The sequence below is a fragment of the Siphateles boraxobius genome, unplaced genomic scaffold (genome assembly GCF_051911475.1).
Source record: "Siphateles boraxobius isolate OS27281-9 unplaced genomic scaffold, OSU_SipBor_1 5, whole genome shotgun sequence".
Classification (NCBI taxonomy): Eukaryota; Metazoa; Chordata; class Actinopteri; order Cypriniformes; family Leuciscidae; genus Siphateles; species Siphateles boraxobius.
Window position 1 is genome coordinate 17,368,098 of NW_027509141.1, and position 27,921 is coordinate 17,396,018.

Here is a 27,921-nt window from a genome sequence, read left to right on the forward strand (position 1 = left end):
TATCAATTGCTTATTTTGGTTAATTGGTTTTACATATGAACAATCTATTTCATTAACCTGTGACTAATATAATGAGGTGGTACAAATTAATTTGTTGCTCTTTGCTGTTATAATTCAAATGAATTGTGTTTATAGATTCATTGTATAATTATAGAAGACAAGAAGATTTTAATATTTTTTCAAAGTTTTCTTGAAAACTGGACATGAAAAGAAAAAAAAAGAAAAGAAAAAAGTCCACTGACCATTGTATTTCTTTAAAAACGAACCTGCTAAACGATGATAAACACATTACAAATGTAAACAGTGACACGCAATAATACTATGAAGACCCTTTAAACACAATCACAAATATAAACACACAGTCTTACAGTAACATAAAAGTTCAGAATATAAATGCTTATCAAAATGTACTAAAAATACATGAAATGTGTGTTGTTTAAATAAAAACAAAAACTATGAAGCCACGATTGTCATGCCAGATATAAAAAAATTAAATAAAAAAAATTCCAAGCCAGTTTTATATTCATTGCTTATTACAAAGGGGATTCCTGAAACTGAAACGTGCAGCCTTTCGTGTGTGTGTGTGCTTCATTCACTTTTTTTGTGAAAATTAATAAAGCACTAATAGCCTAATTTCCGTTAGACAATTCAAAAAGTCAAAGAAGCACATTCAGTAAAATACAGAGGAGCAAAACAGCCGAAATGAAGATTTGAACTTTGAACTTTGGGTCAGGTTTTGTAACCACCGAAGAAGAATCTGAAGTATAGGAACTGTGCAAGGTAAGGTGTATAAAGAACAAACCTGTAATCCAAACAAACACACTTTAGCTCAAACTAGTTTCAGGTATCAAAGGAGAGAATACAATACTAAAATAAGGTTGTATTACTGATGACACCACCAACTGTGCAAGGTAAACATTTAGTCATGGCCACACTGTTCTGATGTGCTTTGGTGAGCAGTGACTTATTTTGAATATGTGGACTCTTTTACTGTGGTTTATTGTTCTATCTAGAACAAGCTACTTGTAAAAACAAGCTTCCTGCTGTAGATGAACTATTAAAAGACTTCAAAAGATCTGTTGGTCCTGGGTAGGAGGATCACCACAGCTAACAGGGAACCTACTCAGAACTTTGGCTAACGTTCTGGCACGATTCTCTCAAATTTATGAACAAATTTATGTTCTTCCAGTAATATTAATAGAATTTTCGTTTATTCGTTTATTTCGTAATTAAACATTATTCATGGAAACATTTTAAATGCTCTCAAAGCGTTCCCATTATGTTCCCATTAAACGTTTTTAAAACAAACATGGACCTTTTGAATGTTAACTTAATGGAAACGTTAGCCAAAAGTTCTTTGAACATATTTTTGTTAGCTGGGACAGAGATCCGAAAGTTGCATTGTTTAATAGTTGCAATAGTTGAAGAGTAAAACATAAAGTCAACATGAAATGACATCCACTAGCCCTTTTACTTTTACAATGTGATGGATGTTTCAAATTGTAACATCATTAAAAGTGGCTGTTTCATACAAAAGTTTGCAGTCAATCATTGTTTAAAAGGAAAGTCGTTTCAGAGGAGCGAGTTATTACATTTTGATACATTTTTTCTTACAAAGATAGGCAAAACTTGCACAAACTGAATAGGAATGCGCATTGAAAGTACACTCAGTAATTGTTATGTTTTTGTTTGACACATTTTTCATATAAAAAAAATCTTTATGTGTACAACTTTTAAGGAAAAAAAATAGTGCGTACACCTTTAAGAAAGAGGTGTATCCAAAATGGCCATTTTTTATGATAATGTCCTTATTCATATGTTTAATTTGTTATTGATTATTAATTTATTTCAATTTAAATGTTTCACTTCAAATTAATAATTTTTCATCAACTTCTTCGAAAGTAAATTGGGACAATTTTGATTTCATGTTGACTTTAAAGGCCTGTTCACAAAAAGCCGAATGTTCGAAGCAAAATAAGTGCAATAAACATTTGAATTGGAATGAACGGAAGTTTATGTGTCTGGGTTAAACCTTCCCAAACATCCCCATGCTGTCAACGTGATGGAACAGAGAAGGCTTGTAAACTCTTTTCTATTGCTGGTGATGAACTGGCCAACCAATGAAATTCACACTTTTTTAGTCACATGCCTAGAGCCACTGCTGTTCCATAAAACTATGTGTGCGTCCGAAAGCTTAAAAACGCTGCCTTTGGAGGATACATTCCAAGATATGAAGGCATCAAAGCACGTCTGAAACCAATATTAGCTTCACTTCCTGCCTCCTTTCATTTTGAAGTGAACTATTCCTTTAAGCTAAAAATAAAATGCCATTAGAAAGTTGTGGTTGCTGGTCAGTTTGTGTGTAAATGTGCACTTTTGACCAAAGTTTTCCATTCGGGATGTCATTTCTGGTGAGAAATTACTGTTGTAGAAATGTTTTGCTCTCTATTTTGTAGATCATTAAACTGTTTCATGAGGTCCCTTCGTTGCCAAATCCTGTCACTACCTGATAAGGCGGCGGGGCAACAAATCAGCTGCCTAAGCTTTCGGACGCAGCCTATGACTTGGTGGTGCTCACAAAAAGAATACTTTGATAAGCAAACTGGTTTGTTTTCTTCTCAGACACCTTTTGGTATTTCGGCTTACTGTCAGAGAGTGAAACTGCCGTTTTATTCAGTCCACCTGACGGTTTTTACGCATCGGTCTGAACAGACATCGCACGCGAAAATTGCACTAAAATTTACATGCTGAACATTCGTGTTGATGCAAAACAGGCCGTAACACCTAAACAATATCAAACCACATTCAACCAACAAGCCATTTTAACTTTTACATTCTAGAGGAATTCTGTTGTTGTCCTGAATATGAGACAAAATGTAAAAAGCCCCATTTCCTACTTCATAAAGAATATCCCTTTCATATTGATTTTAAATGGACTGTAGTTGTGCACACCTGTATGTGCACAATATCCTCCTGTAGCTACAGTACGGACAGAAAACTCAAATATCTTGACCATATTCCCACTGGAGTCTCCCTGACTGAACTAACACCCTCTCACGCAAATCACTCATGGACATATACACTCACACACGCACACTAGTCCCGTGCTTGTGTCTCTAGGTCTGGGAGTAAAACGTTCTCGTCTTGATCACTGGTTTGGGAGCTTGTCTGTCTGTAATAGGCACTGCCAAAGGTCGGAAGCCTCTGGATGCAAAGAGAGTTTCTCTTGTAAAGAAGCCACAATGATCCAATCACCAGAGCAAACAATACAATGGCCACCAAAGCAGCCACTGAGATCACACCTCGGTGCAGACCTGAAACGAAATGACACGTTGAGTCTTAGAACATACTTTATAACATGTTTTCCTTTTTCATATGATGCCTGACCATGATTGAAACTGATAACTAAACACTGTAGACAAATTATAAAATTATTTACACTTTTGAGGTACTGTATAGTTATCGCTTCAAAATAGCGCTGATGGTGTTGCAGAGTATACAGAGGAAGTGTCACTTCCTCAAAAAGTTGATTCAGCTAAAAAGATTATTCTAACCTTTCAATGGCTCCACTTCTACCTCTTTGATGGCTCCTGTGATTCAAAGCAAAACATCTGAATAAATAATGATTTTTTTTTAAAAATTATTATTATTTACATTTGTGAGAGCTAATCCTTTAGATTTGAACACATTTACAATGCAGAACAACCCCACCCCACACGTGTGCAACATAAATGGTGAATTTATAACATATAAAAAGTTTTTTTCCTGCTGTCCACCTTACTTACTTTAATTGTCACAATATCTGACACTTCAGTATAAATAGAAAAACTTTATAAAAAATGGTCCAAATTAAAAATGCTAAAACTTTACAAAAAATAGATACCTGACTGCATACTGAAGAAGTAAACGGGGGGGATTATTTTGATATAAAGTTGAAAGAATGTAAAGAATGTGCTGAGTTTATATAATTTATTGATAAAATATAGTAATTTAAAGGTAAATAGAATAAAAAAAAATCTCTCAAACAATTTGCAATAAAAAATGTTATCAAAATGAAATGATATAAGCTTTCTGGACAAAATAAAAAGAGTATAATTTTAGGGCTTCGGGCTATTTTGACCCATGAGGAAAAGGTTAATTACAACTACGGAAGGATAGGATGGCGTTAACAGATTCTTATTTTGAAACTTGTTAGTCAGTACACAAATGACACAGTACTGCAACAAAGAAGTTGCCACTCTAAGGCCAATAGTCATTTCCTGTTCGGTTTCTGCAGTAAACATAGACTGTGTGGGACTACATTGAGCCTCTGCTGGTGGTTTGTGGTGGTTATGAAGTCAAAGGTCATTCCTTTTACCTGATGAGGTTTTGCAGATGAAGCCCTGGGTGTCAGTGCAGTTGTCTAACTGCCACATAGCATCTGATATCCGCATAGTCACACACAGACCAGCCCTCATGACACTGGGATCTGGAGCTTTGGAGCGCCAGTAAGTGTACTGGAGCGGAGAGCCATCCAGTCGAGTCAAAGCGTTCTCTAAAAAATAAGCATTTTGGTAGCATAAGGACAATTTTATTTTTCAGATAAAACTTTCAATAAATATAACATAAAAACGTTCGCATTAAAACTTTAAAGTGCCCCTATTATGTTTTTTTAGATATTACCTTTCATGTAGTGTGCTCCTATAATAGTGTAGTGTTTATGAATGTAAAGGGTCTGCAAAGTTTCAAAGATCAAGTGTTAAATACGCTAAATGGAGTTATCGTCTCCCAAAAGAAAGAACCGATTCTGAACTGCCTGAAACGAGCCGTCAGTAATTCCAGTCTTACTTCCAACAGGAACCAATATAGGTTCATTACACATTTGCATAATGCCAGCCTATGGTCTTCAGTGGCTGCCTGTGAACAACTTCTACTTTGACCTGCTCTCAAACACTGTAGCTCTTGATGAGCCCAGGAAGAGTTTGGTCCGTATTGCTGACATGTAGAAAAAAACAGTGTTTTCTGTGCTGCAAAAGCAAATCCACTCTGCATGCACTCCCAAAGGATGAGGACTCGGGCTCGAAATGATATGGAACAACCGACGCCATCATTACTGTTCAAATCACTGTGTATACAAGTGAGGAAGCATCTGGAACTGAAATTCAGATATGATAAGGAGCATGAGCAGTAAATTAATAACAACAGACTGGGCCATCTGACCAATCACTGCAGAGTAGGCTCTAGGAAGGGAGGGGTTTAGAGCGACTGGGTCCTTTATTGAACTGTTTTAGACACTGTGAGAAAAGAGGTGATGCTGCAATGTATATTATGAGAAAATGTAAAAAAAAATTTTTTTTTAAATTAAAAACCGATAATATAATTATTTTATTTTTTTTATCTTGGAAGCATGTAAACCTATTTTAGGGGACTTCAAAAACAGAAGTAGGAACCTTTAAAATAGCATGTGGCGAGCAGGATGAGGTTGAGGGACATGAGAGAACGGCTTTTGGCCGGTGGCGTGATGAGAAGCATCGGTCTCGAATCTCTCACAGACGAGCGGAAGCGTAAAAGGAGGAGCGACGACAGTGGAGATCGAGAGAGGACAGGCCTAAACTTGTGTTGTGTTTGTTTTGTTATATGTGACAGCAGTCGTCCGTGAGGGGCTGCTGGCTTTTACTTTCATTTTGTATTTGTTTTATTTGATGTCATTAAAATGTGTGTGAACGTTCGCCGGTTCCCGCCTCCTTCTTCCCATAACATCTAACCTCGTTACACAGCATAATAGGGGCACTTTAAATATAACATATTTTAAATTCAAGATAAAACAATGTGTATATAAAAATAAAATATAAATAAGAATAAATATCAATATAATAAGTCATTTTCATATAAAACTTAAAATAAATACAAAATAATTTAAATTAAAATTAATTTTCAAGTGTGTATATATATATATATATATATATATATATATATAGTATATATAAAACATTTTATACTTTTATCCATAATTATTTTTATACATTGGTTTAATTTTACACAAGTTTATAAAACTGTAATATATGTATATATAGAGGGTTAATTCTAAATACATTATATATTTTTTCATTTATATAATATGATATTTATGATATACATTTACTAAATGCTCAATATTTAACAATAAGGCTCTTACTGTCAGTGTTGTAGAAAATTCCTAGCCAAACTTTCTGAGGCCCCTTGTAATAACGCACCAACTCGTTAATGACGAACCGGCTCTCCTCATCATCTTGAACTGTCAGAAGGTCTGAAGAATTTCCTGAGAAAAAATAAAAGTCTTGCTAAACCATGCAAATGCAACCAACGATGATCAAAACCCCCAAGAGCTAGGTGGAGCTCTTGATCTAAATTTTAAAATGTAGTACCATTCTTTTTACAGTGATTTCTCGCTTCCTCCAGGGTCATCTTTGCAACAACATTTTTAAAATAATAGCAGCTCCCGCGAAACTTCAGCCAGCGTTCAGGACATACCACTTCATAGGAGTAGGCAATGCTTTCTGTGCGAGGTCAAAAACAAGAATCTCAGTCCGATTTCAAAAAATTTACAAACGAATAAAATGAATCGAAAGACAGGAGGAATGGACTCACTCGAAGGAGGTATGAAGCATATCGCTCCTGATAACAGCATGTCACATTCTGCTTTTTTCCAGCGTCCATTAACATCCATGAACCCGCAGTCTCCATCTCCTTTTGGCATTTCCCAGTTATTGAAAGATCCCTCACTGCCATCGGACCACTGGTGATCTATATCATCCTATGGAGATAGAGGGCGCTCTTGTTTAATACACCAATACAACTCATCAAAATACATCACAATGTGATTTCAAAGCCTCCTTACATCTGTACTGTACAAGCCGATCCAGAGCGGGGCTTCAAGCCTGTTGATGAGCACATTGAGATAGGCCTGCTGATACGGGTCTGTGATCCGCACAAGTGCCGCCCCCTTCTCCAAACATGCTTTCTGGGCCTTGTACCAGCTCAAGTTGCCGTGGATGATTCGGTAACTGTGGTTCTTATACTCAGATGAGTCCAGAGAGGAAGCGGTGTAATAGGGCTGGGTTGGACGCTTGGTGATGTCTGAGATAAAGTAGGGATGGCATTGGTATTAAAAACTTAGAATTATTTTCATGTTATGAACAATAACCACCCAGTTAACAAAAATATGAATTTTCTTTGAACATTCAAAACATATACATATATATATATATATATATATATATATATATATATATATATAATATTATATGAACGTTAACCAAAGGTACATTTTATAATTTGTAAAATATTATTGTAACGTTACTTTTGAATGTTCAAAGAAAATTCTAAAACAATAACATTTAAAAAATGTCTTAGACTAAACTAAAACATTGATAAAAAACATTCATCACCTTGAGCGAACCTTGCCAGAACGTTAGCCAAAGTTCTGAGAATGTTCCCTGTTAGCTGGGCAATAAAATCCTATTTTATTTTGTCTAAATAAATCAATAATTTTAAATGCAACAAGTGAATTTCAGCTTCATAACAATGTAATTCACAGAATTTTTTTAAAAATATTTTTTTTAGCTTTGCTAAAGATAACATTTAACAGTGTTATTAAATCACGTGTGTTTTAAGTTAATGATGATGACGGCAAAGGCAAGATAAATGTAAAAATTGATTAAATGTGTATCCGCAATTAAATAAATATCTACTATCGGTCGATACTAATAAATAAATAAAAATCTCTATTGTGAAAAATCTATTTATTTTGTGAAAATGAGCCTACCTTGTAGCTTCTGGCAGACAAAGCCATAGATGCTCTCAGTACAGACGTCATCTTGCCATTCCCCTGTCATACGGAAGATGTGACTGTTGGACAGGTAAGTACAATGAGGTTCCATAGGAGATCTATAATAAGACTTCTGTAGACACACACATAGAAAAAAACATTTAAAAACAATATTGGAATCAAGTTACATTTCAAATATATTAAATCTTGAGTTTATACCTCCCAGTTATCATAGACGATTGGCTTCTCGTTGATCCATTTGGGAGAAAAACGCCCCTGTGCACCGATCCAAACCCCCGCTGACCTGCCATGAAGCAGCATGACGACGTAGGCTTCAACCATAAAGATAAAAGTCATGAAAAAATGTCACTTTCACTTTATTTTAATGGTCCATTTAACACATTCTGTTGACTATAAGTAACGTTGCACCTACATGTCTACTAACTCTCATCAGAGGGATAGTAGAGTATTAGTAGACTGTTAGGTTGGGGTTAGAATAAGTTCAACATCGGAAATGTCATCGGAATTGAGCGTGATCTTTACCTTGTTCGATTTCATCCTCTATGGACACCAGAGATCCCGAATAGGATGAGCAGATGGACTGAGCATCCTGCCAAGTTTTCCCCTCTTCCGGACGGGCTGGGAGATGCAGAAACAGACACTGGCAACCAATCACAAACAAGCAATTCTCAATCATACAACAAAACACAAGAACCTAAAATGATCAGTACATTGTTGGTTTCTAAAGCTCATCTCTGAAGAAAATGGATAGAAACATACTCAATGAAATAATTCTGGTGAGCTATTAATATCATTTCCTTTAAAAAAAAAAACTGATACATGTGAAAGAGAAAAGGTATGAGTCTAAAATATTAGGAGTTCATTGTTAAATTACGTTGTTGTTGAAAAACTGTAGTGGAAAAAATTCTGAATTTTTAAAAGCTTTAGATTTTTTTGAATAAAAATGAATTGGATTTTGTTGTTTAATATAAGTTGTGCTGCAAAACGACATTTTAAATGGTACAAAAAATAGAAAATAGAAAAACATTCCAAAGTAAATAGACAAACCAGTAAATATATAAATGAAATGATACTACTTCGCAAGAGCAATATGAAAGGAAAATGCACTTTGTGAACCACTGATTTAGGTTACATTCTCACAAGGCTGCTAAACCAGCTTCTAGAAGGTATATGAACCTTGTGTCCGAAGTAAAACCAGTTCTCAGGGCAGCTGCCGATATAGTGAGGCTCGAGTGGATCCTCCACTAAAGACACCGTTCTGCGCTTGCACACGTAAGCATGAAGATCTTTACAGCTTCCTGTCGACCACTGACCTGCACAACAACACCGATAAGCTGTGTTTGAGTATACTGGATAATGGTACTTGTGTGTGCTTAAAATATTGTGTGGGCATGTATTGTTTACCAGACTGAGACGACATTTGGATGCAGTTTTGGCCAAGCTTTCGGGAAAATCGACCATTTTCCCAGTTCTCATAATCCAGAGCGGATCCATCAGTCCAACTGCATAACACACACATAAAACCCTCAAATCCCAACATCAAGTCTGCTTCATACTGTATAGTATCCGTTATGCTCATATTTCTTTCTTAAAGGTGAAGTGTGTGATTTCTGTAATACTTGCTGACCAAATGCAATTGCAAAAATACTGTTATCTTGACAAGTTAACTTGAGAAAAATGCAATCATTTTTTTGAATAAATAACATTTCTCCTGTTTCTTTCTGCCTTTATCTTTCACTTATAATAAAACAATAAATACATAAAAAAGTCAAATGTTTAACTTAATTCTACTGTAAAAGAGCCTCATTATGGTAGTCAAAGAAAGGCACCTGAGGCCATTGTGATTGCTGTTAGCAGACAAACCAATCCACCAATATTTAGAGTCCTAAAAAACAAAGACACAAACAAAGATGTTCTTTTATATACATACATATAGTTAGTATATGTATTTATGTATATATACAGTACACACACACACACACACACACACACAACTGTTCAAATGTTTGGGGTCAGTCCGTTTTTTTTAAAGTCTCTTATGCTCACTAATGCTGCATTTATTTGATCAAAAATACAGTAAAAAAAAAAAAGTAAAACAAATATTACTTTAAATATATTCTATTTGAATATATTTTAAAGTGCAATTTTTTCCAATGAAGGCATAACTGAACTTTTAGCAGCCATTACTCTTCAGTCTTCAGTGTCACATTAATTAATTCTAATTGGCTGATTTGATGCTCAAAAACATTTATTATTATTATCAATGTTGAAAACACTTGTGCTGCTTAATATTTTGTGGAAACTATGATACACCTTTTAAAGATTAATTGATGAATAGAAAGTTCAAAAGAACAGCATTTATTTGAAACAGGAAAGTTTTTGTAACATTATAAATGTCTTTACTGTCACTTTTTTAAGGAATGATTGACGACGGGCCATTGAATTATCAGAAAATAATGCACACCCAAGGTGGTACTGCAGCCACGACGCCAAGCAGAGAATTATTTTGCTTATAATATGGTTACCACACCTCAAAACATTGTTCAGATGATGTATTTCAAGACATTGTTCAAGAGAGATTATGCATATGTGAATTACTTGAGTCTGTTTGTCTCTCCACAGTGTTCGGCAGCAGCGTCTACTAATAGCGAGACTGTAAGTTTATCTGCTTCAAAATCAGTGCCATTATTAAATTGCTAGTGAGAAATGTCATGTAGCTTTTAAATTGCTACACTATTTTACTGATAAAATCATCAGATTTCTGTGCGAGTGTGTGCCCGTACTGTATGTGTGTGCGTTTAAGTGGGAGAGAGAGCGAGAGTATGTGCTTTCCGTACATAAAACGTAATTTTGTGGCAAATAAAACATTGAAATAATTAATTGTTTTTATCCTATTGTTTACTAGATTTATTTGCTTGGTCAGTGTCATTGTGGGTTTTGGTTCTGTAGTCTGTAAGGACCTTTGAAATAACTGAAATCATTTGGCGAAGTGATATGGAACTGTAATGTGGTCAAGACCTGCCTGGAACTACTTTAGCCGTGCGTTTCCCTGAAAATAATTGCACACCTTAGAACGTTTGTCAACTAATCAAGTTCAAGCATTCAACAGCCCCGTAGTATAAGATCACTTTAATGCATCCCTGCTGAATAAAAGTATTAATTTCTTTAAAAAAAACTTCCTGAGCCCAGATTTTTTAATGGTACAGAAGTAAATAACTATATAATAACCTTTATGCGTTCTCTGATGAAGTTCAGTTCCTCGCTAGAGTGAACAGAGAGAAGATCAGCGCCCATCATCTTACAGGCGAAGGCGACGGCCTCCCAGGGAAACGGCTTACTGGCAAAGTAATATTCAGCTCCACGGAAAAACACCCATGGCTCATGTTCTGCACCATAAACAAAAACAAATGTCATCATCATCAACATCACAAGTGAGCCTTTATAGTATTTACCTGTACTGTACTTACGGTCGCTGTACCAGTATGGCTTGACCAACTCCACACCTGAGGAAAAATGCCTACATTTCAACAATTCATTTATATTTCAGTGCAGATTTATGGATGTTCTTCCTGCTTAAAAGACAACAAGCATGTTGTTTTTTTATCCTCAAAAAAAGCATATTATTGTTATTAGTATTGTTATAAATCAGAGACCATGACTAGACGTCTTTCAATGAAATACAAAATAATTAAAAAGGTAACAATTAAAATTATTAGCTTTAAAGGAAATTGGAAATTTAAGAATGTCTAAGCTAGGGCTGGGTTGCATAAACCTGTGGAAGCCCGTCTCCGCCACATATAAATCTGTAAGTCATAATAATGAGAAACTTCCTCATAATAATATCTTAAGATCTCATAATAATGAGAAACTTCCTCATAATAATATCTTAAGATCTCATAATAATGAGAAACTTCCTCATAATAATATCTTAAGATCTCATAATAATGAGAAACTTTCTCGTAATGATGACTTAACATCTCGTAATAATGAGAAACTTTCTCGTGATAATGAGAAAATTTCTTGTAATAATGAGAAACTTTCTTGTAATAATGACGCATCCCGTAATAATGAGAAACTTTTTCGTAATAATAAGAAACTTTCTTGTAATAATGAGAAACTTTAAAGTCAACTTCTTGACTTTAAAATGTATCTTTTAAATTGACAAAAATCATATGTGTAATTCAGGGCACAATTCAAACGGGATCCAAATATTTGTTGTCTCTCGCCATTGACTACCATACAATATATATTTATATTTACAGATTGCACTTAGTAGATCACAACTGTTTTGCAGACTGTGCCATGTTTGCTGTGATGCATTTACACGGCTTTGACCAGTGGATGTCGCTAGCGTGGCACTCCCTTCTGCTCCACTGCTTTGCGCATGCGTAGAAGTGCGAGAAAATAAGTCATTATGTTAAGTCATTATTACGAGAATGTATCTCATTATTACGAGATGCTATGTCATTATTACGAGAAAGATTCTCATTATTACTACGAGATGTTAAGTCATAATTACGAGAAAGTTTCTCATTATTATGAGATGTTAAGTCATAATTACGAGAAACTTTCTCAATATAATGAGATAAGTATTATGACTATGGCGGAAATGGCGGAAATGGGCTGTGGCGGAAATGGGCTTCCATATTAACCACTAACACTAGTAATCAAATTTTTTTCTGTTCATAGATTTTTAAATCAGTTACATAAAAACGTAAATCGGTCTAAATTGATACTGAAAGGTAAGAGTGATTACCCTAAACTAACTGCTAGTTGGTCATTCTAGTTCTTCAGACACAGTCTTAACTTAATGGCTGTTTATGCAACTGGCCCCTGGTCTTTTCAGCAGGTTGATAATGAATTTTTCATTAAATATTTGAAATGTATATCCATACATCCTAAACACAAACCTTTGGGGACCTTGCAAATCCACTCATATTTGGAGTCACATGAGTGGGCCGTGAGAGTGTTTGTGAGGTCACTGTACACAGCACACATGTGAGAATCCACTTCATTCATATCCTCAAAGAACGATGTCACCACCTACAGAATGGTACGAATATGACAATTATTTAAAATAACTAAAGCTGATGAGCTGGTTCCTCCATGAAAGTCTTTTTTCTATACATGTAGATAATATATTCAAACATATCCAAATCACTCGACTCTCTGCTTTCTCTTTTCCTTTTTGTTTGTATCTCTTTTTTTCTCTGAATTCTTACCGGCGTGCCATCTGACCACTCCCAGGCTCCCTCGGACCTGGGGTTTCTCTTAGTAAAGCCCACCCAAAACCAGCGACCCTCTGTACTGAAAAGAGACAAAAAGAAAAGGAAGGAGAGAGAAAAATAAGTAAATAAATAAAAATAAATTGGAGCTGTTAAATCAATTAGTCGCGATAAATCTCATCTAGCATAGAACTATGTTTATATCTAACATAAAAGTTGTTATATATATATATATATATATTCGTTTGTGTGTGTGTGTGTGTGTGTGTGTGTGTGTGTGTGTGTGTGTGTGTGTGTGTGTGTGTGTGTAACTTTTATGTTAGATTAATCGATTTTACAGCACTAAAATAAATCAATAAAATTTAGAATTGCAAAAAAATAAATAAAAAGTATTTCACTCTATTTTTTTAATCAATTATTATACTGTATAAGTTAGGCTACTTGTCAAAATTGGAGACAAAACATTTAAGAATATATCCAGATACAGTGGGGTCCAAAAGTCTGTGAACCTGACAATGTCAAACATTTATTTTATTTATTTTGTTTGGTTAGTTTATTTTACTTATAAATAATTCAGAACCTTACAAATTTATTTACATAATATTTAAACCTTTCAGGTATAAACTACATTTTCAATCCTTTATTTTCAATGTGGTCTTGAGAGATATGTTACAGTATATATAATGCCCACTTACATAGACTACCATACAAAATGTTGGGGTCAGTAAGATTTTTTTTTAATTAACACTTTTATTTAGCATTATGTATATACACCCACACTAGTACTGATCAAAAGTGAAAGTAAGACATTTAAAATGTTGCAAAAGTTACAAGAATCCTGAAAAAAAGCTAATTAAGCAAAATATTAAGAAGCACAATTGTTTTTAACATTGATAGTAATAATGTTCTTCTATTTTGGTATATATTAGTATAAATTAAGATCATATCTGAGTTTAAATTGAAATATAAAAGGTATTTTGAAATGTAATATTATTTTACAATATTACAGTTTTACTGTGCGAATAAATACTGTTAATGCAGCCTTTGTGAGCATAAGTGACTTCTTTAAAAAAAAAAATCTAAACAAAACTTCAAAAATTGCTTATAAACCCCCACCTGTCGTGGGTAAACGTGTAAACCAACCTTTGGAACATCATGGAAAGGAGATTTTTGACAAAAGTCTGATCTTCATTGTGATGAAAACTGACCAGATCAGCACCCAAAGCCCGGCAGAAGAACTGAGCCTCGGTCCAGGTGCGCTGCATCAGGATCTTCTCACTGTGATACACCTAAACAACAAACAAACAGATCATGATCCAACAAACATCCTAAATATTAAGTAAACAATGGGTAAAAATGTATCAAACAAAAGATTCAATGAGAGCATGCAGTTACTCTATAGTTGATTTATGAGTGTATACTCTCTGCACCTTGTAACAGTGAGACAGGCTTTTGCGGCTCTCCCATCCTGTCGGACATGGTGCATTTATATCTATGTGTGGCACAGGCATCAGGGTGTCATGGTTGTCGCTCACTTCCTGTTTGCACACAGCCAAGGCCTTAAAGGTGTTACAGTTTTTCACCTCCCAGTGACCCAGTGCTTGACCTCCAGACATCACCACACACCCCCCACTACTCACTGCAGGCAGAGGGAGAGACCATCAAATAAAGTCTGTTTGTGCCTGCGAGCCCAGGTTTATGATGTAAATGTTTTAAAGGCTTACCTGGCTGGTGTCTATTCCAGTTGTTGTAGTTGAGGGGTGACGACGAGCCATTCAGGGTCAGCCAGCGGTACTCTCCGATTCTGTCCTTGTCCTGTAGAGCTGTCCAGTAGGATTGGGAGTCAGAACCCCCCATTTCCCTGATCAGGCTGTTTAGAAAGGCCTGCTCAAACCTGCCACAGAGAAACCACACACTTCAATTGTGATGAATGTATCTGCTTCTTTCATGTTGTAAACATCGTAATTATCCTTGTATATTAAGCATTGTCTGACTCAGCTACTCATTTGAGGTTAACACTTTATGAAACGCTTTACCTGGTTATTCCAGATCGGTTTGTGATCCTGGGAAGTTCCATTAGTTACATAAACTACCATTCAGAAGTTTATTTAAGGGAGTTAATACATTTATTCCTCAAGGATGCATTAAATTGATCAAAAGTGACATATTTTTAAAGCTATAAAAGATATTTCTGTCACACTTTGATTAGGGTCCAATTCTCACTATTAACTATTAACTACCACTTTTGACTTAAACTCCTAATTACTGCTCATTAATAGTTAGTAAGCTAGTTGTTAAGTTTAGGTATTGGGTAGGATTAAGGGATGTAGAATATGGTCATGCAGAATAAGGCATCAATATGTGCTTTGTAAGTATTAATAAAAGTAATATGCATGCTAATGAGCAACTAGTTAATAGTGAGAATTGAACCCTTAAAGTGTTACTGATATTTCTAGTTCAAATCAATTCTTTTGAACGTAACATTCATCAAAGGATCCTAAAAAATTTATAATGATTTCCCAAAAAATATAAAGCAGCAAAACTGTTTGTAACATTTAATATAATATAATGATCTGAAGGATCATGTTCAGCTTTGCCACCACAGGAATAGACACACTTTAAGATATATTAAAATAGGAAACAGTTATTTTAAATTGAAATAATATTTCAAAATATTACAGTTTTTACTGTATTTTCAATTAAATAAATGCAGCCTTAGTGAGCATTAGAGACTTCTTAACTTTTTATTATTACACACCCCTTGCTCTTCCCCCAAAATGGTAAATACAATGTGCAAGTGATTTTAAAAAGTTAAAGTGATGTTGTTAAGAATAAAATAGACATTTTAGGTAATTTCATATTTCATGTTTTATTTAATGCACTTGCCAAGCTATTGTAGCAAATAAAAAAGTAGCGTATGAGTAAGTTGTTTATTTGACTAAATTCTACTCTATTCAAATTAATTTGTACAAACTAATTTGCCACCGTTCACAGTTACCGCATATTCTGTTCAAAACCAACTAAATTCCATCAATAAGTTTTCTACATACCTGCTTTCTACAGTAACAAGAGGAGATTTGCAGTAATATCCTCTCACTGCATCATCAAACGTCTGCTCCTGATCGGTGATCTTATAACACCAGTTGTCCTTCCTCCTCCAGTCCTGCACATGCACACAATAAGCAAACTTTAAATAGATTCAGCAAGGCCTTTCATTGATATACAGATATATTAATCATATAAAATGAAGACTTGAAAGAACACAGTAATATTAACATGCTGAGATATTTGTGAATGTAATACAGATTTTCCTCACAAAATCTGATTGTTATGGTTTGTAGTATGTAGTATAGGTATAGGATTAATGTGTCATGTACTGTGGACAACAAAGTAAGCCTTGCTTAAGCCTTGTAAGCCAAGCAATGTGCAAATTAAAGAACAGATGCAGCCATGTCAAGCGCAAAAATAGTTAAGACAAGCTTTTCTTTACGTCTGAAAAGGAAACAAATGAGTATGCAATAAGGTCAGTCACAAAAATAACTTTGTCCATGCCTTTTCATCGCCAATTTTTTACTGCATGTAGTAAATTCCAGTAGTTTTTTAATGCCTTTAGGGTGTGCGCTGGTGCAAGCTGATAGTAAATCTTAGCTCATACTCGGGTGGCTCAGATACGGTATACGATACTACTTATACTATAAATAGAGCATAGTTCATGGTAAACGCAGGTAATTTGGTATGCAGCATTAGCTTCATTGGCATCTAGCTCTGTTTTCACACCTGTTCTCCATTAACCCTGAGTCTAATGGCCTCGATTCAGTGTCCTTCATATAACCTGGACCAGATTGAAACAAGCGTTTTAACAGCTACAAACATACTCGTTCGAGTAGCTGATGCTGAACTTTGAACCTTTTTATTCAAGATCAAGATTTTAGTTTAAAACCGATATGTTTTTTCATCATTTTACACTCTTTTGCCTTTAGAAGAATACAAAACCATTTCAGTAGATACAGTACTGATAAATGGTTGTTCTTCCCACACAGTACAAGATGAGTAAGTGTGGGTGTGACACATAAGCGTTCACTAGCACGTGTGGATCTCTGAAAAGTGCCCTTTTTCTGTTTGGCCATATCCGTCACGTTCGTCCTTCTCGTAGCCATCTTGTTTCACAGCCAGTAAAAGCAGAAAGCAGATCTGAATCAGTCTGTTGTTCTCCGGCCGTGACCCGCTCTTACGCTCGCTGACGGCCGCTCCATCCTCTAGACACACAGCCTGTCTGCCCTCCTCACCCCACACAAAGCACATCTCAAGCACAACCAATCAGAAATGCAGGAATGGAGATGGAATGAGAGTGCTGGTAATTAGATTGACGGGAAAAAGAGGTTCGTTATTGGAGTTTTTTTGTTAGGACCTCCGCTCATTCACTGCATTTTATTCATGTTTCTCACGCAATGTATTTGGAATGACATGGTAAATGTGTGTGTGTGACTGTTCTGGGAAACTTTTGGTTCTGACTTTTTGTTCTTGCTGTGCTTTTATTATGAAATATGACCTTCAATTATATTAGTGCCCAAGAAAAATCTACTTTATTCTACATAGTCAGTTTATTAATTAATCACACAAAAAACAAAAACGAAATCGGCAAAAGATGAATGGGAGGTGGCAAATACACCTGCAGATAATGTTGAGCAAACTACTCCAAAACTACTCTTTCTCTTTCTCTCTTTATAAAATGAATGGTTTGAATGATTCAGAATAAATGACTAACCAATTCAGGATATTTACAGTAACCTACTGTATATTGTGAGTGAATAATTTCACTGAAAAGGACTAAATATATATATATATATATATATATATATATATATATATATTGAGCTTTTATTTGTATATTTAAATTGTTTATTGATTTTTTTTAAATTAATTGATGTACTTTCTATTAGTTTTTTTCTATATAGCTTTAATTTATTTTCATTTCAGGTTAGTTTTAGTAATTTTAGAACTTCGACTTAAACTTTTTCATGCCAAGGCAACATTTCATATAAGTGTTTCAAGTAATATTTATATTTTCTTTTATTACCACTTTAATTCAATAACCAAAAAAACTTTTTGTTTTTTATATAGTTTTAGTTAACAATGACAACACTGATAGACATCAAAAGTTTTGATTCTACACAGCTTGCAGAAAATACCAGACACATGAAAACATACAGCTATTGTATTGGCTAACAAAACATAAGCAGAAATGATTTTATGATGTGTGTGTGTGTGTATGTGTGTTACGTTCTCACCTCTGGACATCCTTCATCCCATTCTCCAGCAGGATGCTGAGACACAAGACCTGACACCTTACAGATTGCGGCATGCTGCTCTTCACACTCCGCAAACTGCCATCTGCCTTCCTAAAACACACAAACACACAATAAGTATTTCATCAAGCACAGAAGAAAATTCAGAACGAGCAGATCTGTCACTTGACCTGCTGGTTTACTACTGTGACTAACTGGTGACTGTGCATCTGATCACCCAGGATAACGTTTCCATGCAGTGACTGTCTCTGAAATCAGATCTCGTCGTGTTCATCTAACACACAGTTGCTGTATGATTTATGGGGTGATTCTTGGACACGTGCCTCCTTTATGACCACATACTGTATGCTCAGTTTATGACTAATGTCTTGTGACATTAATCTGATCTCTGACCCTTTGAACTTACCTTCCAGTCCGCTGTAACACAGATGCGCTTGTCGCCATGTTGATGGGAAGGCTCCTGAGAGGACCAGGATGTGAATGTGACAGGAGAGTTGTCTGACCATTGGACTGCTGGAAGTTTAACTTCCTTGTGCAAGCCGATCCACACCTTAGAGTTGGATCCTGACACAACCAATTACATATTGTGATCACTGTAACTTTAATAAATTACACTATAAAGTGAAATACATCCAGCCAACCATTCGAGAGAAGTTTCAGCAGCAGTTCCTGTTGGGAGAGGGAGTGGACGCTGACCAGCTCTGCTTCAAGAGACTTGCATGCGCTCGAAGAGCCGTCCCAGCTCGACTTCTTCTCCAGGTACCGGTAACAAAACCCATTGTGGTCCAACCAATCGTCGGGACAAATCGTCTCCTTATATTGCCAGTTATCTTGAAGACAGACAGAGAGAATATTTTTAAATAAATACTACAGTATAGACAACCATTCAAAAGTTTGGGTTGGAAAGATATTTTTTATGTTTTTGTACAAAAGCTCTTAAGCTAATTGAGACTGCATTAATTTGATCAGAAATACAGTAAAAACAAACAATTGTTCAATTGTAAAATGTTTGAAAATTGTATTCTTATGATGGCAAAGCTGAATTTTCAGCAGCCATTGCTATAGTCTTCAGTCACATGATCCTTCAGAAATCATTCTAATATGCTGATTTGAAACTTTCTTATATGATTATCAATGTTGAAAACCGTTGTGCTGCTTATTTTTGTAGAAACCTTTTATAGATTTTTCCAGGATTCTTTGACGACTAGACAGTTCACAATAATTTTAATTAATAATAATTTTGTAATATTATAAATGTATTTACTGTCACTTTTGATCAATTTAATGCATCCTTGCTGAATAAAAGTATATATATTTTTTTTTAAATATTAAGAATCCCAAACTTTTAATGGTAATTTTTGGCCAAAACAATATGGCTGCATTAATAATACATTACTAGCCAATATAAAAAATTGTTTTCAAGTTATGAATAATTTGCTGATATCAAAATTAAATTCTAAGTTATTCTAAATAACTAAATTCTAAAAATAAAAAATAATAATAAATCAAAATGAAAATCAATCAATTTTTGACCATGTCAAATCAATTTATGTGATGCCTAATAAATGAAAAAGTGTTTGAATGAAAGTCCTTAGAACAATTTTATAAGAAATCGCTCTTCAAGAAATAGTGATTCTAAAAGTTAAATCTTTGTCATATTTATATATATATATATATATATATATATATATATATATATATATATATACTGCCTGGCAACAGTTTTTCTAACCCTAATCGATGGAGTGTGTAGCTTTTCATTTCTTAAACAACCATGTAGGGAGACACATTTTGACCATATTCCTATGTCAAGATTCATCAGGCTCAAATTGTGAAAGAATGGTTGAAAGAATGGAACATGAAAAATCATTTTCGAACATGAATAGGCTCCTCTGAGTCCAGACCTTAAATTCATTGAAAGTCTTTGGGATAAACTGGAGGAGACTTTACAGAGTGCTTGACTCTCGCATTGTCAATGCAAGAGCTTGACCGAAAATTGATGCACCTCTTGATGGAAATAACATCACAACATTGTATAATGTATAATCTTTCAAAAACAACGGCCTTTAGTAGTACTACTAATTTATATAATATACTGTATATATATAAAGTGTTGGTATCAAGCCAACCCTTGTAAGGAAAGGACTGATTTTTAGACTGTTGCAGATGACCCCGACCGTTTCTATATTTACACACACACTGTGAGAATGTGCGTATTTGTGTGTGTTTGATAGCCAGGGGCAGTAGTTCAGACTCTAGATGAGCCACAGCTGTTGTGCCTTTGAACAAATCTCAGGAGACACCCACATTCTTCTCTTCCAACCAATCACAATCAATGCTGACCATCATGGAAACAATAGTCACTGGTGTATCTGACAGCGTGCTCATTCCCTCAATAATGAGCACTGGAAAATGACACACTTTTTACGTAATAATGATTGTCACATGCTGAGGCTGAAGCTAAACTAGACAACACTTGAGAAAACCAGGTGGATGGAGAGTCTGGGAAAAGTTATGTTAGAGGGAAAGACACAAGGCTATTAGAAACGGATGGATGGACGGACAAAAAAGCTGGATTAATGAAAGGAAGGATGAATCAGCAGTCAGATAACTCATCTCTTTACCAAGCGGCTCGGCATTTCGGCTGTAGTTGGTGGTTTTCTTGCAGATGTAGGGCAAGGCTGACTCACAGGACAGACTCTGCCAGGAACCCTGCGTGGAGTTAAACACCCCACACTGCTGGTTCTGCTGCACCGGCGTGGAGGTCAGATCTGGACAGATGAATAAACAGTGAATATGGCATTTAATAATTAATACTACCCATGAAGAACAATTCTTCTACTTAAAAACATAAGCCAGTTATACCTGAGGTATGATTGACAAGAGCCAAAGGAGATCCATCAGACCATTGCCATCCCCCATGCTGACTGAGATGGTTTAATCCAATCCAGACCATCACACCCATATCTGAGAGTCTTTCTGGTGGAACGACAATGATGCATCAATGAAACACTTCCATGAAACACAGCATGTTAGGAAGAATGTTTGAGCTCATCTTTTCCATGCAATAGTGGATGGAAATGTATAATGCTAAGCTGCAACAAAACAAGCAAAAGCACCATAAAAGGTGTCAATGCTTTTTTTGGGGAAAGACAGTATAACTAGCCATATACACCACTTGTCAACGGTTTGGAATAATTCATAATAATAATAATAATAATAATAATAATAGGAATAATTTTTGATATTTTCAAAATAGGTTTCTTATGCTCACCAAGGCTACATTTATTGTATAGAAATGTGGTCAATGTGATGTATATTGGACATTTGTTTGTCTCTTATTGTTTTCCTCCATTGTGATATAATGAACATCCTGCATATGTATCTCTTTTTTTATTATTATTTAAAAATAATAATAAAATATTGTGAAATATTAACATTTTATGTCATTGTTTTCTATTTTAATGTATTTTAAAATGTAATTTATTCCTGTGATGGCAAAGCTAAATTTTCAGCATCATTACTCCAGTTTTCAGTGTCACATGATCCTTCAGAAATCATTCTAATATGCTGCTCAAGAAAAAAATCGTAATGTTTTCAGTGTTGAAAACAAGGAAACAGTGATATTTTTCCCCCCACGATTCTTTGATGAATAGAAAATTCAAAAGAACATTTCTTTTGTAACATAATAAATCTTACTGTAACTTTTGGTCAATTTAAAGCTCCAGTTGGTAGCTTTTGTAAACAAATATTTGTTAAAACTGTCATTATGTCCTGACAGTAGAATATGAGACAGATAATCTGTGAAAAAAATCAAGCTCCTCTGGCTCCTCCCTGTGGTCCTACTGCCATTTGCAGAAATACACCGCTCCCGGTCAGAAACAACCAATCAGAGCCAGGAGGAATGTCTTAGCAGTGTCAATCACACTCGAGTACGCGCTGATCACCCCTCTCTTGCACAGCGCGAGCGCGTTCCGTCGTTCGTGACTCTCCTCTTCAAACTCGTTCATCCAAATGAACAAATCTTTTTTCGAGTCATTTCGTTCATTCAACGAACGAAATGACTCGAAAAAAGATTTGTTCATTTTGCACGAGTCTTTTTCGGAGTCATTTCGTTCATTCAACGAACGAAATGACTCAAAAAAAGATTTGTTCATTTGGATGAACAAGTTCGAACAGGATCACGAACGTGCATCACAGAACAGAGCGAGGCGAGCATTTGTGCTTATAAAACTTAAAGTTTTTTATTTATTTTTGAAATGACCGATCGTTTCACTAGATAAGACCCTTATTCACCGTCTGGTATCGTTTAAAGCCCTTTGAAGCTGCACTGAAACTGTCATTTGGTCCTTGAAACGTTTGTGTCCTATTGAAGTCCATTATATGGAGAAAAAGCCTGGAATGTTTTCATCAAAAAACTTAATTTATTTTCGACTGAACAAAGAAAGAAATGGACTTGGATGACATGGGGGTGAGTAAATTATCAGCAAAAGTTTTTTTTTAAAGTGAACTAATCCTTTAACGTTATCTTAGTAGCTATAACTTATAGAAAGAGTGCAACCATATAAAGTTACATGTATTGCAAAATACATAATGATTTGAGGACCAAGTTTGTAGTCAAAGTATGGGCAGGCCACAGTCAATGTAAAGCATATTGTTGATGTTTCGTCCCTATTAGTGAATGTTCCATAAGTGTTTATAATCCGCCGTCATCGGTGGTCCTGCTTACTAGCCTGCGCGTTCACGGCAGGCTCCGCTGTGGGGGGAGGGCTGCAGCAGAGAGCAAGGGGGTTGGACCTGTAAGTTGTGCTTGTTCAAATTTTCAGGCTAAGTCAACATTTTCTCAAAACTCCCTACTGCAGCTTTAATGTGTCCTTGCTAAATAAAAGTATTAATTTATTTCATGTTTAAAAAATCGGCCTTGCACCAAACACAGTTTCCACAAATAATTAAGCAGTAATGCTGTATTTAACATTAATAATAATAAGAAATGTTTATAATAAGCACCAAATCATCATATAAAAATGATTTCTGAAGGATCATGTGACACTGAAGACTGGAGTAATGATGCAGTTTTGCCATTGCAGAAATAAATTACATTTTAAAAAACATTCAAATAGAAAATAGTTATTTTAAACGGAAATAATATTTCACAATATTACTGTTTTTTACTGAATTTTTCTTCAAATAAATGTAGCATGAGAGCAAAACAATAAAAAGTCTTAATTCTTCCAAACTTTTAACTGGTAGTGTACTTTTCTTCAATGGAAAAAGATCTTCTTTTGTGTATCACAAGAAAAAAAAGAATAATTCAAGGTTAGAAAGACAAGCTGGTGAGTAAATGATGACAAAAGTTTCATTTGTAAGTACTAGCTAAACTAGCATGACTTTCTTAAACTAGCTTCACCAGACAGACCGTGCTCATAGACCATCTCCACCAGCTAAATATATCTGGCAAATACAATAGCTATGTTAGTTATCCACCAGTCAGACCAAACCTAAACCAGCATAACCCAATGCATGTCAGCAAAGAAACACAAAGAAATGTTGTCAAAATAATCTGAATGTGCGGACATTTGAGCGTGTATACCTCTGATATAGCTCTGTTCACTGGACTGTGTGATGGACAGAAGACTCCCACCCTGTGCTCGGCAGGAAGTAAGAGCTTGACTCCAGGTGAGGATGGAGTACAAGTTAAACTGGTAACAGGCATTCAGCTCCGGATGGTTCTCCCAGAATTCATTGCAGCCTGACACTGAAGAAAACACACATAGATCTTTAGTTAGTTAGTATCCACTCAAAATACACTACCATTTATAAGGTTGGGGTCGGGAACGTTTTTGAAAGAAGTCTCAACAAAGCTGCATTTATCTGATCAAAATTTAATGTTGTAGAATATTTTTACAATTCAAAATAATTGTTTTCTATTTTAATAATTTCAAGCTGAATTTTCAGCATCATTACTCCAGTGTCACATGATCCTTTAGAAATCACAAGTTGATTTGGTGCTCAAGAATCAATTATTTTTATTATCAATGGTAAAAACAGTTGTTCTGCTGAATATCCTTGTGGAAACCATGACAGAAATCTTTTGTAAAATGATAAATGTCCTTACTTTTTATCAATTTAACTGAATAGAAATTTGACCACAAAATTTTGAATGGCAGTGTATAAAAAGGAAAAATGAATTAGTACATGGTTTTACCTGAATTGGGGCAAAAGCCCCATTTCTCATCTTGATCATAGCGGTTTGTGGTGGCACACCAGAGGTGACGGTCCTCTCTGCCCTCAGAGGTACAATCCCAGAACCATTTATTGTTGTATTTGAAGGGTATGGAGCAGGTCATGCCATGAGAGTTTCCCTGTAGTGTGTGGATGTCTGCCAATGGCAAGAAAACAACAGTTACAGAACACGTAGTAGAATCTGTCTGACTCCGGCCACATCAAATAAACCTCATCAAACAATCCACTGAATGCACTAGTTTGATAGTGGTCAACCAAAATGGGGCATCAGTTTAGCGCTGATACAGACATCTAGAGAGCGCGTTGACAGCAGTTTAGTTTAAGTTCTGCCACATCAAAGTCATGTGGTGCAACCAACATGCAAAACCATGCAGGAAAAGACACATAAAACAGGAAATTATGACCATCATGACCTTTTTGTCAAGGTCCCTTAAAATATCAAATAAACTTTTTAAGTTTGTCTGATTCAATAAAAAACTGAAACTTTTCTTGAAAATGGTTTAAAAGTTTTCAGAACCATACGAAATCAACAAGGTCCACCAGAACTTGGTACATGTGTTTTTGGTGTAGGTGTGGACGCTAATATAGTTATCGTTATAGTTATTATCCGTGGTGTGAACGCGCCTTTAAACTAGATATTTACTTTATCTTTATCGCGGACACTCGTATTTGTTTGGAAAAAACTGTCTGAAGACATCTTGCCTTCGTACGGGTAAGCGCACGGCCCTTCACCAGCCGCCCCATAAATCCTCCACTGTTGCAGAACGGCTTTCTTTACCACCACTTTTGAGTCCACCACCGCTAGCTTATTATTCATCGCTCCGTACAACATGCTGCCCCCACAGCGCCACCACATGGTTGGGAGGGAAACATCACACTCAAAGATGCCAACCACAGGCTGCTGGTTGGTCGTGTTTATCCCGAGACATCGATTGGTGCCCAGATTGTAGAGACGGTGCCGGGACACCCATTTCCAAAGCAGGGCGCCAGACGGGGGGTCACAGCTGGCCAGAGATAGACCGGACGAGTCTGCTGACAGGCAACCCTCCAGCGATACACTTTCCAACCGGAAAACTCCTTTACCTGTGTCACACAAACACAGATGCACGACAATATTGAATATGGCAGCTTTCGAATATGGCAAGGTAAAGCATATTTTCTTGTCGAATAAATTTGGGAGATGTGAGGCCCTTGGGTTTTTTGACCAGTGGGAAAAGCCTTTCTTTAGGAGTATTATATAGCCATTTACATGCAGGGCCATGTTATATTATAATGGCAAGTGATATTGGAGATTCTAAGCCTTTCAGAGGCACTGAGGTATCAGACAGGTCTGATTATCCAGTGAATAGATAGAAAGATAGAGCTGCTCTCTCCAGTTTCACCTCCACAAAATGGGGCTTAATATTTCAGAGTTCTCAGAGTCGTCAGGGCTGAGGGTCTTTTGTGGGCGTTGACACGAAAGAGTAATTGAAGATACGGGCCAAAGACAAAGATATTCTCAAACAGTCGTACACACACAGAGTATTCTAAAACTTCAAAGGGAAGTTATGCATTATCCTCGCCATATGTCTGAGTCGGAAAGTATATAGGAAGTATAGGATTTTCTCGTGCTTGTGCTGGGAATCGGAACAATATTGTCTTTTTTTCATCTGCAATGTTTCAAAATATGTTAATAAAATGGCTTAGTCTTCACACAACACCGTTTTAAATATAGCTGAAGATCTTTACAAATTTTTTTAAATGGAAAAGATTAGATTCACAGTGAAAGCTTAAGTTTTACTTTAAAATGTAGTGCCCTTTCCAGGAATACTTTAAGGAGACAAATATGTCCTAGAGTTATCTTTACCTTTTTTTCTATTTTATTTTAATTTTGTTTATTTTTGCCACGTTTATCTTAATTTTTTTCAGTACACTTAGTGTGTCCAATCCTGTTTCTTCAGAGGTATACAAAGAAAGATATCTTGAAACATTTGTTTTGGGGTCCAGTGTTGTTTTGGGCCCCATTGACTTTCATTATATGAACAAAAACAGTGGAACATTCTTCATAATATCTTCTTTTGTGTTCAAAACTAATGTCCTACTTTACCTAAATTCTTCCTACTTCTTGAAACAAAACTGAAAGTATTCAACAACCCTAAATATCTCTGAGACAGATTAATTATTTGCTATGTAAGATCATAAAATTCTGGAACTGCAAGACCCAAATGAGGTATTTCGAGGGTGTTGTTATGGGTCTGAGCGAGGGTGTAGGTGTGTGTTTATGTATGTGGTGCTAACCTCATCTGACCCTGTTCATAACAAGTGGGGTGACTCACAATGCTGGTTCCCAAGTAAATGTATACCTGGAATGCAATGCTAGTCACTTTGGATTAAAGCATCTGCCAAATGCATGAAAGTAAATGTAATGTTTTTAATTTATTGATCTATTTTTTATTATTATTTTAAAAGGTTATTTTCTCTAGCAGTGGCTTTGTATATTTGTCTGTTGTTTCCTTTTACAGTTTTGTAGAATGTCAAATGTCATTGTGAATACATATCCTACTCTGTTTGCCATAGGGTCATGTTGTCACAACGGTCAACGTGTGTTCAATAAAATGTTTGGGTTTTTTTGGGGGAAACGGGCACTCAAAAAAATTCCTTCGTTTTATTTAAAAATGTTGAGTGTACTTTGAGTTCCGTCCAAACTGCCTCTGTTGTATCATGTGATGAGCAGGCGCCTATCGGTTTGTTTGTGTGCAGTTAACTTTCCCTTAAACAAGTTAAATGGGCAGCAGTTGTGCACGTCTTAAAAACACATTACTAAACATATTTTATATAATCTCCCGCTTGAGGCTGATTTAATAATCAGTGCAGGTTTATATCAGACGAGGAATGACACACCACGGTCAGTCTTTCATAGAGAAGAGCTGGACTATGCGCTCTACATACTAATGTAATTTGCAGAGCACAACACACTTAATCTACACGATAAACTCTTGATCCTGACCAAACCCACGCGCACATGCCATCGCGCAAAGTATCGTTTCAGTAAGAAATGTCACAGATATGTCGCGCAGGCCGAATCCACTTACTGTACAGCTCGAGAAGCTGAGTTTTGTCCCAAACTTCAGTTATGTTCGACGCTTCCACAGCAGCACAAGCGAAGTTGATATAAAGCAGGATATAAAGGGCATAAAGCGCTTCATGGAAGCGAATACGAAGAGTTTGAGTGTATCCTTGCATTTCCACTGGAGTTGCGCGCGCCGCATAGACTGCAGCCTGTTTTTCTCCACACTTTCCGAAAGTTTTTTAGGTTCTTTACGTCACTGGTCCCTCTATGAGGCAATAAAAGGCAAAATAT

The 27,921-nt window shown here is 35.7% G+C and overlaps 1 protein-coding gene across 2 annotated transcripts; it reads right to left on the reverse strand.

Moving 5' to 3' along the window:
- Positions 1–27,895, reverse strand: pla2r1 (phospholipase A2 receptor 1). 2 transcript variants are annotated; one of them, XM_077203049.1, is made up of 30 exons: positions 27,653–27,895; positions 25,284–25,664; positions 24,544–24,717; positions 23,929–24,093; positions 21,204–21,317; positions 20,963–21,109; positions 18,980–19,168; positions 18,745–18,902; positions 18,321–18,431; positions 16,083–16,195; positions 14,757–14,926; positions 14,463–14,671; positions 14,176–14,321; positions 13,030–13,114; positions 12,718–12,850; positions 11,275–11,310; positions 11,036–11,193; positions 9,637–9,692; positions 9,212–9,309; positions 8,984–9,120; positions 8,330–8,447; positions 8,006–8,118; positions 7,784–7,919; positions 6,857–7,095; positions 6,607–6,772; positions 6,384–6,515; positions 6,155–6,277; positions 4,358–4,534; positions 3,555–3,590; positions 1–3,314 (listed from the first exon to the last, which is right to left on the reverse strand). In XM_077203049.1, the coding sequence occupies exons 1-30, from the start codon at positions 27,801–27,803 to the stop codon at positions 3,097–3,099; spliced, it is 4,389 nt and encodes a 1,462-aa protein (XP_077059164.1). In that variant the 5' UTR covers positions 27,804–27,895; the 3' UTR covers positions 1–3,096. The 2 variants fall into 2 exon arrangements, with proteins under 2 accessions (XP_077059164.1, XP_077059165.1); XM_077203050.1 differs by lacking the exon at positions 27,653–27,895 and having other exon boundaries at positions 25,360–25,399.
- Between the last annotated feature and the right edge of the window lie 26 nt (positions 27,896–27,921).